General features: G+C 44.2%; 1 protein-coding gene across 4 annotated transcripts in view; it reads left to right on the top strand.

The window, feature by feature from the left end:
* PKHD1 (PKHD1 ciliary IPT domain containing fibrocystin/polyductin) overlaps window positions 1-12,195 on the top strand; it is a 443,703-nt gene that overhangs the window by 28,547 nt on the left and 402,961 nt on the right. For all 4 annotated transcript variants that reach the window (XM_061398409.1, XM_061398410.1, XM_061398408.1 and 1 more), the window contains exons 14-19: window positions 2,611-2,752; window positions 4,842-4,956; window positions 5,939-6,217; window positions 6,683-6,772; window positions 6,866-6,956; window positions 7,924-8,066. In XM_061398409.1, the coding sequence (XP_061254393.1) occupies window positions 2,611-2,752; window positions 4,842-4,956; window positions 5,939-6,217; window positions 6,683-6,772; window positions 6,866-6,956; window positions 7,924-8,066 (860 nt within the window). The remainder of the gene's footprint in view (window positions 1-2,610; window positions 2,753-4,841; window positions 4,957-5,938; window positions 6,218-6,682; window positions 6,773-6,865; window positions 6,957-7,923; window positions 8,067-12,195) is intronic.

The raw sequence follows: 12,195 nt of genomic DNA, 5'->3' as shown, positions 1-12,195 counted from the left end.
GGAGGACCCAAACTTGAGTGCTGGCCATACATTCCCTGGGCAGGGTAACCAGCACCCGCAGGGACCCCGCCTCCTCTTAACTAGGACCTGGATCTCAGAGGGTGAAGGTTGAGCCTTCTTGGGACCTTGCCCTTTCTTGTCAGAACAGAGACTAACATTTGTTTTGATGGAGACTGGAACATTATGGCCTGACCTCAAGAACAAAAGATCTGACACCTAGAAAATTGCAACAACTAATAACGCCCCTCCCTCACCTTCCCTATAAAAGGACTTTGCTGAAAAGCTTTCAGGGAGCTTGGGTTTTTTTTAAAGTCATGAGCCACTCTTCTTGCATGGCTCTGCGGTAAACCTTTCTCTGTTCCAGGCTCCGATGTTTTGGTATTGTTTGGCCTCAGTGTGTATCGGGCACACAGCCCTGTGTTGGGTAATAATGAATAATAATTCATGCATTGGGTAACAGGACAAATGATCCTGTTTTGCAGCTGTTGTCAGTAGCAGGCGTGGGGCACTTGGCAGTGTTCGGTCCTTACAACTGGGATGGCGGTGCTACTGACCTCTAGTGGGTAGAGGCTGGAAGTGCTGCTAAACATCCTTCAGTACAGCCCTTAAAACGCATTGCAGGCAGCACCAGGGAAGCCCCAAAACGGAGTTATCCAGCTCCAAATATCAATCCTGCTGAGCCTGAGAAACCTCAAATAGTACATTAAAATATGCTGTTATTTTTCTGCTTATTCCTTATCTGTTTCCCCTTCTTAGGATTTAACAGGGAATAACAACAGGAATTAAAAATAATAATAACAGCCCTAGCTATCCTTTACTGAGTACTTATATTTCCGGCTCTTTGTGTATATATTTTAAGCTCCCTTTGTCTTTTTCCCTCCAGATTTGTCAAACTGACTTTACTTCTCCCCACGGCTTTATTGAGATATAATTGCCGTGTAACTCAGCTCCCTTAGTCTTTAGAGCAGTTTCTCTGTTTACTATTGACCCCATTTTGATGCAGGAGAAAATAAAGATGTGAAGCAGTTTGCTCAAAGCTGCCCATCAAGTAAGTGGTAGAGCTGGACTCTGAACCCATCCATGGGTGATTCCAGAGCTTTTACCGTCAACCCAATTAGTAGCCAGTATAGGAGAAGGCAGTGGCACCCCACTCCAGTACTCTTGCCTGGAAAATCCCATGGACGGAGGAGCCTGGTAGGCTGCAGTCCATGGGGTCGCTAAGAGTTGGACACGACTGAGCAACTTCACTTTCACTTTTCACTTTCATGCATTGGAGAAGGAAATGGCAACCCACTCCAGTGTTCTTGCCTGGAGAATCCCAGGGACAGGGGAGCCTGGTGGGCTTCCGTCTATGGGATTGCACAGAGTCGGACACGACTGAAGTGACTTAGCAGCATTGATAACACAATGCAGTATTTTAAAAAGCAGAGACATTACTTTGTTGACAAAGGTTGTCTAGTCAAAGCTATGATTTTTCCAGTAGTCATATATGGATGTGAGAGTTAGACTATAAAGAAAGCTGAGTGCCAAAGAATTGATGCTTTTGAACTGTGGTGTTGGAGAAGACTCTTGAGAGTCCCTTGGACAGCAAGGAGATCAAACCAGTTAATCCTAAAGGAAGTCAGTCCTGAATATTCATTGGAAGGACTGATGCTGAAGCTGAAGCTCCAATACTTTGGCCACCTGATGTGAAGAACTGACTCACTGGAAAAGACCCTGATGCTGGGAAGGATTGAAGGCAGGAGGAGAAGGGGACGACAGAGGATGAGATGGTTGGATGGCATCACTGATTCAATGAACATGAGTTTGAGCAAGCTCTGGGAGTTGGTGATGGACAGGGAATCCTGGTGTGCTGCAGTCCATGGAGTCACAAAGAGTCGAACATGACTGAGCAACTGAACTGAACTGTACTGACTGATTACACATATGTCTTTGGTCTCAGGGTTTTTTTTTTTTTTTTTTAATATAAAACACAAATAAATAGATGACATTTAGAATGTTATGTAATGGCAGCCTGTCACATGATTTGCTGCATGTTCACAAACTGAGGTCAGGACTCATGAAAAATGTGAGGATTGCCAATTTTGGGGGACAAAGAGGATTTAGGGAATAGAGTTCTCATGACATTAAAAGTGCACTGAAGTGCCCTCCTGGCTTCACAAGCCTTTTTTGCTTTTTCAAATTTTTCTCTTATCTGGACACTCCCATTAAAAAGCGCTCCTTGGTTTTTTATGGTCCTCTGAGAAGATGCCCCTTACTGCTCCTTGTCAGGTGTCTCTTTCTCAGAGGCTGAATTCTTACACCTAGCAGTAGTTTCCACCTTCTAGAACATTTGTATTATCTTTATTTATTTTGGGGGGTATTCTTTCACTTAAATTTATTAGGATAAAGTTGCTTTACAATATTGTATAAGTTTCTGCTGTACACCAAAGTGAATCAGCTCTATATACAGTCTTTACAATGTCTCACATGATTACTCCATCTGGGTCTCAGTTGACTCACCTTCTAAATCGTTCCCGTATCATCTTCATCCTGAATCTGTAGTCAAGAAGTTCCCCCGCTTGGGGGAGAATCCCCCTCTGATGTTTATGAGGCATACGTGTCTTTCAGGCAATCGAGGGCTTCTCTTTGAAGTTGGAGATGCTTCTGAGGACTTGGACCTGACTGAAGCCACCCCTGGGTACAGTTGGCAGATCGTCCCTAATGCCAGTTCCCCATCTGGATTTTGGTCAAAGGAAGGGCAACCTTTCAGGTATGTTTGTAGGAAAAGTGGATGTCCAGATCACAAGTGAATCTACTGGCCTGGGTGAGGCTAGGAGACAGATGAGTAAGCAATGAGATTTCCGGGGGAAAATGTAAAATATCTACTAACTCAGCAGTCACAAAGTTTGATCACTGTTTTCAGCCGATATTGGTTATGTTCATGGACCACAGGCCCTTTATGTGTACATGCTAAATTTTGATCAATGAGTAAAATACGTATGTTGTACAGCTTAGTTTGAAATCTGCTTTGGGGAGGACTATTCATCAGAATATTTAGCTGGGTAGGCTTGGAAGCTTGGTAAAGAGCAGGGCAAAACTTCCCGTAGGAATGTGGTTAAGAGATAAAACCAATATCTGGATGATGCTAAAGAAAGACTCAAACAGTTGCCCTTTGGGCATATGAGGGAGCAGAGGCTGAGCAGCCAACAGCTCTGTGGGAACAATTATCCAGTGCTGTAGGTCAACCAGATGGCTGGTGTAGAGCAGGGGTAAGCTCCCGTGGGCTCAGGAGACATTGTTTTCTACAGCAGTGACTGCAGTGTGGTGAAGTTTCCCTGTTTAGATTTGTCTTTTTAATCCCTTCAAGGATGTGGCCAGAATTTCTCATTATTTTAACGTGGGCTTAAAAATGTAGAAAATAAGAGAACTGTGGAGACATAGTGTGCTCTAAGCTTGTATATAGGGCTCTATATCCTTTAGGTGTGATGGATCTCTTCTTTTTTTGAAACTCTCCTCAGAGAGGTTGGTTATGACTCCTGTATCTGAATTCTGTGCTAAGTCACTTTAGTCATGTCCAACTCTTTGTGACCCTATGGACTGTAGCCTGTCAGGCTCCTCTGTTCATGGGATTCTCCAGGCAAGAATATTGGAGTGGGTTGCCATGTCCCCCTCCAGGGGATCTTTCCCACCCAGAAGTCGAACCTGTGTCTCTTACATCTCCTGCATTTGCAGGCGGGTGAATTCTCGTCAATCTGTAACCACTTTCAAGGATTTGACTCTTCTACTGATTTCTTTTGGCTGTGCTGCATAGCATGTGGGATCTTAGTTCCTCAACCAGGGATCAAACCCATGTCCCCTGCAGTGGAAGTGCAGTCTTAACCACTGGACCACTAGGGGAGTCTCTTGGCCATTTTAAAGGTTAATTCAGTTGTGAAAAGGAAGGCTTTGTTCTCTGTTCACTGAATTTCAGACATTGAAGGAACCAAGTAGGGAAGGAAATCTGACCAGAGTTAAGTTTCTATTGTCTTGAAAGTCGTACTAATTATATATCTAACCACCAGTATATGGTTTTAAAGTGGCAATAAATAGTGTGTGTGTGTGTTTGGTGGCACCTAGTACTGCAGCTTTGTCATAGTTTCTGAGGACCATAAATAATGTTCCAAAGAAAGTCTTTCAGCTATATTCAGTGTGTGTGGGGGCGTCAAGGAGAGTCCCACCTCAATAGATAAAAGAACATTTTGATTATTTGGTATGACCTGTAGGTTTCTCTCTGCCATTTCAAGGATCCCCAAACCAGAGAGCAACTCTTTCTATTCTTTCTGGCATTCGTTTCTGTAAAATTCAAAAATTTAAAATAAAACCTTGGAATATTTATTAGTATGATAATGATGGAACTTTAGTTATCTTCAAAACTATTCTCAGAAAATATTCTCTGTATTCTTCATATGTAGATCAAATCAGAGAAAACTCTGATTGAAGATCTATTTCTAATAAGAGAATGAGATTTACTATTGATTGAATGCTTACCATATGCCAGACCCTGTACTGGCCATGTTTGGTAAGTGATCTCAGCTAAGCCCCCAGGTGATCCTATGCTGTGGCTACAGAATCTTTTCCCAAAGATGATGCAAACTGCCTGGGGAGTTGTGCCAGTTCGAAGTGATGGGCTGAGATACTGAGCCAGGCAGGCATCACAGGAAGAGATGCATCCAGAGGGCTCTGGCCAGTCACAGGCATAAGAGTCAAGTGTTTCCTCCTCATTAACATAAAGACAAACAAACCCAAGGGCACCGTAGTTGGGTCAGTGATACCGGGCTTGGCTGCCCTCACGTCTTTCTCTGTGTTCCTCTGCTTTCCAGAGCACGGCTCCGTGGGTTCTTTGTGGCCCCAGAGACAAATAATTACACTTTCTGGATCCAGGCTGACAACCAGGCCTCTCTGTATTTCAGTTGGTCGGAGGACCTGAGGACCAAGGTATTCACCACCTTCTTGTTTTCCTTCTTCTTGTCCCCAGTCCCTCACTCGTGAAAAAAAAAAAAAAAAAGCAGGAAGTCAAAATGAAGGCTTTCATGGTCTACTGATAGTTGTAACACACTGTTAAGCAACCAGAGACTTTAATTTTTTTTGGTGCGTTCATGTGTGTGTGTGGGTTTTTTAAAATTAGAAATGTTAAAAAGTTGAGATATAATCTACATGATTTTACTTTTTGAAACAGAGCTTGCTGGTCATTATGCTACATACCTTGTTTCTAAACTTCACAGCATCTTGTGAGCTATGTCTCTTTATCTCCATTTTCCAGATGAGGACAATGAGGCTTAGAAGGCTTGTATGACCAATCCAGGGCCACTGGGGTGATAAAGAGGCACATTAAGAATTCAAATCCAGATTTGTCTGACTCAGAATTTGTTTTTACGACTGATTCTGGGTGTGGATGTAACTAGTTTTATGCAGGAATTTTCTGGCCAGTTTTGAAGGATAAAATAAGTGTTTTAGCAAACAACCAAAATTCCTTAATGCCATTGTCAAAGAAACACAGTATTTTCTCTCAAATGATGAATATGCTTCTATGAAATTACTTTGCTGGTTGGGTGGAGAAGCATCATAGATTTTGATGTGGTCAAGTCATTTAGATTTCTCAAAGGGTGTCATATGATTTTACCCACAGCATCACGTAAAGTTAGGGTTTCAGGTTTGCTCTTCCAGGTTTACACATGGCCCATCCATCTCATCTAAATACTATGTGATTTAGACAGAGAGAGAGAGAGAGAGAGAAAGAGAGACAAAGATGACTGGAGAGGCATGCATAGAATAGTCCTAGAAAGTTTAGGCTAACTTGTTGGAAAAGGCAGAACAGCCCCCAAGTCCCTTGTTAGTAGATGTCTAGATGCTTTTTGTTTGAGAAAGAGAAGCCCAGAAGCTTCACAGTATCGGTCCTGATGTGTTTACTGGGGTGCAGGTGAAAATGGCCTCTATCAGGGTGGGCACTGCCGACTGGTTTGACTCCTGGGAGCAGAATGGGAGTGACAAGACCCAGCAACAGAAGACCCCCAAGCTGGAGCTGCTTGGGGGAGCCAGGTACTACCTGGAAGCAGAGCATCGAGGGAGAGCCCCCAGCAGTGGGGTGAGAATTGGTGTCCAGATCCACAACACCTGGCTGAATCCTGACGTGGTCAGCACATACCTCCGGGAGAAGCATCAGATCCGAGCTTGGGCCCAGAGACTTCCGGAAATCCAGGTCTGCCTGTGTTTTTTGTCCCATGGGGTTAGATTCAGGGGCTGAACTCTGCAAGGAATTTAGTGCTGGCTGGCTGGGAGCCAGGAGACTTGAGCCATAATGATAACTCTCCTACAAAAGAGATTGGACATCCATCCAATAGAGTCGAGAGGATTTTTTTTAAAAGGAGTCTTACTGTTGTGACGCCCTGATTCATAGACTTAGTTTTGGGTACCAAAGTCCTGGTAAATCTTCCTTTGGAAACGTATTCCTCAGAGAGGAAATAAGGTCCTCCTAACACTCACGCCCATGTCTGCATGCCTGTGAGTGTATACATGCATGATTTCATAGCTCTTTGACCCACTTAGGTCCTGTTTCCTGGTGTACTGTCTATAGCAAGTCAGGGAAGTATGTCTTATGTTCCTAGACTGTCTTTTTGGCTCAGTGAGCACATATTCTTTAATTCTGTCTCTCTTGACTTTATAGATGCTGACTCTGTCTGGCACGGGGAACTTCTTCCTTACCTGGGACAACGTTTCTAGTCAGCCAATCCCTGCAAATGCCACAGCCCATCAGGTGGGCATTTTATTCACATAGGGAGAGGTGGGGGAACTAGAGGTAGTCTTTACATCCATGGCATGAGCTCCTGGTCATTTTTCTTATTAACAGATTCAAACAGCCATTGAGGAGTTACTTGCAGTCAAATGCAAACTGGAACCCCTTTCAGCGAACATCTTACTCTGGCTGGGATTTGAACAAGGTACGATTCCTGGTTTGACAAATTCTGACCTTCTTCTTCACGCTTATCTTCTCTCTCTCTTTTTTAATGTAAACAGGGAACAATCTTCATTTCATCTCCAAGGTCACTCTGTTCATTTCAATGGAAACTGGATTTGGACACAGTGTTTAAGAGAGAGGCTGCATGTTTGGGAGGGAGCTGCTTGGTGTGGGAATCAGAGAAAGAAAAGACATCCCTTCTGTGCTGTCAGGGGAGCAGAGAGTTGGAAACGAAGGATGCTGGTGACTTAGGCTCAGAAACTGCATCTCATGCCACACGTGGGAAAGAGCAACCGATATAGGAGAGACATAGCAGAACAGTGCAAATCTTGTTTAACTCAAATCATATCTCAAAGGAATTCTTACATAATGCAGTAGTCTGTGCTGTGCATAGTATCTTGTGTCAGTCGTGTCTGACTCTTTGTGACCCTATGAACTGAAGCCCGCCAGGCTCCTCTGTCTGTGGGATTCTCCAGCCAAGAATACTGGAGTGGGTTGCAGTTTCCTATGCCAGGGGATCTTCCCAACCGACCTATTGAACCGAGTCTCTTATGTCTTCTGCATTGGCAGATGGGTTCTTTACCACTTGGGAAGCCGAAGACGGTAGTCTAACATATTCCAAATATGTAAGGATATGTTTTAGAAATCGTAAGGTGAGCTAAGTTGCAGTCAACACACCTTACCTCTTTGCTTCTCAATATTTTTTTTTTTTTTGTGGTACACATAGAAAATGATAATAGATTTTTAATGCTCTGGAGCAGACATAATGTATTTCTCATAGGTGGAGCCTTCGAGCTGGAGGGTGCTGGCCACCCTGAGCCCTGCCCGGCTTGCCCAAGGACTAAGAGGCTGATGTCATGGAGAACCCATAACCCATTCCCTGCAGACATGTTGTGGAGCTCTGTTTGATAATTACTCCTGTCTTCCTATTTTATCTGAACTTCATCCAGGGTTAGAAGGTTCCACCTCTGATGGGCACCTCACCAGTGGGACAGAGCCCTTCTGTGGGAGGTTCAGTCTCCATCAGCCTCGACACCTTGTCCTGACACCTCCAGCTGTTCAGAAAGTCTACCGGCTAGATCAGTACACACACGTAAGTAGCAGCCATGGTGTTTGCAGGCCAGGTGGGTAGGGAGGGGTTGAAATTGTTCTCTGGGGTGGACAGTGGAGAAACAGAAGCACAAGGGAGTGGTTACCATGACTCACAAGCTGTTTCAGGCTGAGGTGCTAGGTTTTGGGTGTGAATGGACACCTTGGGTCCTCCGTTAGCTAGTTGCTGCATAGAAATGCCTTTGTAATAACTGAGACCTATGGAAGCTTCTGGGCTTTCTAGGTGGCTTAGTGGTAAAGAATCCACCTGCCAATGCAGGAGACGTGGATTTGATCCCTGGGTTGGGAAGATCCCTTGGAGGAGGAAATGGAAGCCCGCTCCAGTATTCTAGCCTGGAGAGTCCCATGGACAGAGGAGCCTGGAGGGCTATAGTCCATGGAGTTGCAAAGAGTTGGAGTTGGATTAATGACAAAACAACAACAATGACGACATGGAAGTTTCCATATGCTTCAGTGTTTTCTTTGGTCTCCAGGTATGAGAGCAGACTCTCCACTCAGACTCTCTGGTTTTGAATTCTGACTCTATACCCTGCATGCCCTCTGTGTTTTATCTTAGTTTACTCATCTGAGAAATGGGTGATAACAGGTCTGCCTCTCAAGCTATGGAGGAAGAGTGTATGAGGTAATCCAGTAAAGTGCTTGGGCAGCGGCTAGGACTTGTTTAAAGCTAGTTATTATTTATTATTTATTTATTATTATTTATTATAATAACTAGCTTTAAACAAGTCCTAGCCGCTGCCCAAGCACTTTACTGGATTACCTCATATACTCTTCCCCCATAGCTTGAGAGGCAGACCTATTATTATAGTTACTGTTGTTATTGATGGATGGACTGACACATTCCTCCAGTACCTCATATCCTTTGCGTCAATAGCTCTGCTCTTTGGGAACCATTGTGAACCTTCCTGGGATAACTGAGCTCACGGCAGTGGTTTCAAGTCCTTTCTGAGTCAAAAAAGAGTGGGAGCTGGGACTAAACGGTTGAGGAAAGGGCAACACCCAACTTCCAGCCTTTCTTCTATAGCACAGGCACCCAGCAGGTGGTGGTGGGGATTTAGCCCACACTAGAGGCCTTGGAATATGGAATGAAGCAGGGCAAAGACTAATAGAGTTTTGCCAAGAAAATGCACTGGTCATAACAAACACCCTCTTCCAACAACACAAGAGAAGGCTCTATACATGGACATCACCAGATGGTCAACACTGAAATCAGATTGATTATATTCTTTGCAGCCAAAGATGGAGAAGCTCTATACAGTCAGCAAAAACAAGACCAGGAGCTGACTGTGGCTCAGACCAGGAACTCCTTATTGCCAAATTCAGACTGAAATTGAAGAAAGTAGGGAAAACCACTAGACCATTCAGGTATGACCTAAATCAAATCCCTTATGATTACACAGTGGAAGTGAGAAATAGATTTAAGGGCCTAGATCTGATAGATAGAGGGCCTGATAAACTATGGACTGAGGTTCGTGACCTTGTACAGGAGACAGGGATCAAGACCATCCCCATGGAAAAGAAATGCACAAAAGCAAAATGGCTGTCTGGGGAGGCCTTACAAATAGCTGTGAAAAGGAGAGAAGTGAAAAGCAAAGGAGAAAAGGAAAGATATAAGCATCTGAATGCAGAGTTCCAAAGAATAGCAAGAAGAGATAAGAAAGCCTTCCTCAGTGATCAATGCAAAGAAATAGAGGAAAACAACAGAATGGGAAAGACTAGAAATCTCTTCAAGAAAATTAGAGATACCAAGGGAACATTTCATGCAAAGATGGGCTCGATAAAGGACAGAAATGGTATGGACCTAACAGAAGCAGAAGGTATTAAGAAGAGGTGGCAAGAATACACAGAAGAACTATACAAAAAAATCTTCATGACCCAGATAATCACAATGGTGTGATCACTCACCTAGAGCCAGACATCCTGAAATGTGAAGTCAAGTGGGCCTTAGAAAGCATCACTATGAACAAAGCTAGTGGAGGTGATGGAATTCCAGTTGAGCTCTTTCAAATCCTGAAAGATGATGCTGTGAAAGTGCTGTACTCAATATGCCAGCAAATTTGGAAAACTCAGCAGTGGCCACAGGACTGGAAAAGGTCAGTTTTCATTGCAATCCCAAAGAAAGACAATGCCAAAGAATGCTCAAACTACCGCACAATTGCACTCATCTCACATGCTAGTAAAGTAATGCTCAAAATTCTCCAAGCCAGGCTTCAGCAATACGTGAACCATGAACTTCCCGATGTTCAAGCTGGTTTTAGAAAAGGCAGAGGAACCAGAGATCAAATTGCCAACATCCTCTGGATCATGGAAAAAGCAAGAGAGTTCCAGAAAAACATCTATTTCTGCTTTATTAACTATGCCAAAGCCTTTGACTGTGTGGATCACAATAAACTGTGGACAATTCTGAAAGAGATGGGAATACCAGACCACCTGACCTGCCTCTTGAGAAACCTGTATGCAGGTCAGGAAGCAACAGTTAGAACTGGACATGGAACAGCAGACTGGTTCCAAATAGGAAAAGGAGTACGTCAAGGCTGTATATTGTCACCCTGCTTATTTAACTTATATGCAGAGTACATCATGAGAAACGCTGGACTGGAAGAAGCACAAGCTGGAATCAAGATTGCCGGGAGAAATATCAATAACCTCAGATATGCAGAATGACACCACCCTTATGGCAGAAAGTGAAGAGGAACTCAAAAGCCTCTTGATGAAAGTGAAAGAGGAGAGTGAAAAAGTTGGCTTAAAGCTCAATATTCAGAAAATGAAGATCATGGCATCCAGTCCCATCACTTCATGGGAAATAGATGGGGAAACAGTGTCAGACTTTATTTTTTTGGGCTCCAAAATCACTGCAGATGGTGACTGCAGCCATGAAATTAAAAGATGCTTACTTCTTGGAAGGAAAGTTATGACCAACCTAGACAGCATATTAAAAAGCAGAGACATTACTTTGTCAACAAAGGTCTGTCTAGTCAAGGCTATGGTTTTTCCTGTGGTCATGTATGGATGTGAGAGTTGGACTGTGAAGAAGGCTGAGTGCCAAAGAATTGATGCTTTTAAACTGTGGTGTTGGAGAAGACTCTTGAGAGTCCCTTGGACTGCAAGGAGATCCAACCAGTCCATTCTGAAGGAGATCAGCCCTGGGATTTCTTTGGAAGGAATGATGCTAAAGCTGAAACTCCAGTACTTTGGCCACCTCATGTGAAGAGTTGACTCATTGGAAAAGACTCTGATGCTGGGAGGGATTGGGGGCAGGAGGAGAAGGGGACGAAAGAGGGTGAGATGGCTGGATGGCATCACTGACTCGATGGACGTGAGTCTGGGTGAACTCCGGGAGTTTGTGGTGGACAGGGAGGCCTGGCGTGCTGCGATTCATGGGGTCGCAAAGAGTCGGACACGACTGAGCGACTGAACTGAACTGAACTGAGAGGCATTTTTGGTCATCACAACTGGGGAAGTGTTAGTGCCATCCAGTGGGTAGATTCTAGGAAAGTTGCTACATGTTCTGTAATGCACAGTGTAAGAAAAGCACTCGCAAAAAAGTCCCAGTCCTAAATGTCAATAACGCCACAGTTGAAAAATCCTGCCAAACAATTTTACTTAACTCTGAATTAGAAGCCAAGTATGCCGGCGAGTTCAGGTTAAGGAGTGAGGCTCAGACAGGTTCAGTGCCTTGCTTGAGGTTGCACAGGTATCTGGGTCACAACAAGGGATTTCTAATTGAGATCTCTAATTGAGATAAAAAATCCTCACAGCCACACACAGTGCTAGGCATTGAATAACTCTCTGTTGGATAAATAGCAATTTGCTCTAAACTAAGGTAAGATCCGGAAAAGGCAATGGCACCCCACTCCAGTACTCTTGCCTGGAAAATCCCATGGATGGAGGAGTCTGGTGGGCTGCAGTCCATGGGGTCGCTAAGAGTCGGACACGACTGAGCGACTTCCCTTTCACTTTTCACTTTCATGCGTTGGAGAAGGAAATGGCAACCCACTCCAGTGTTCTTGCCTGGAGAATCCCAGGGACGGCGGAGCCTGGTGGGCTTCCGTCTATGGGGTCGCACAGAGTCGGACACGACTGAAGCGACTTAGCAGCAGCAGCAGCAGCAG

This window comes from Bos javanicus, chromosome 23 (genome assembly GCF_032452875.1).
Source record: "Bos javanicus breed banteng chromosome 23, ARS-OSU_banteng_1.0, whole genome shotgun sequence".
Lineage (NCBI taxonomy): Eukaryota > Metazoa > Chordata > Mammalia > Artiodactyla > Bovidae > Bos > Bos javanicus.
This window is presented reverse-complemented; position numbering and strand designations above follow the sequence as displayed.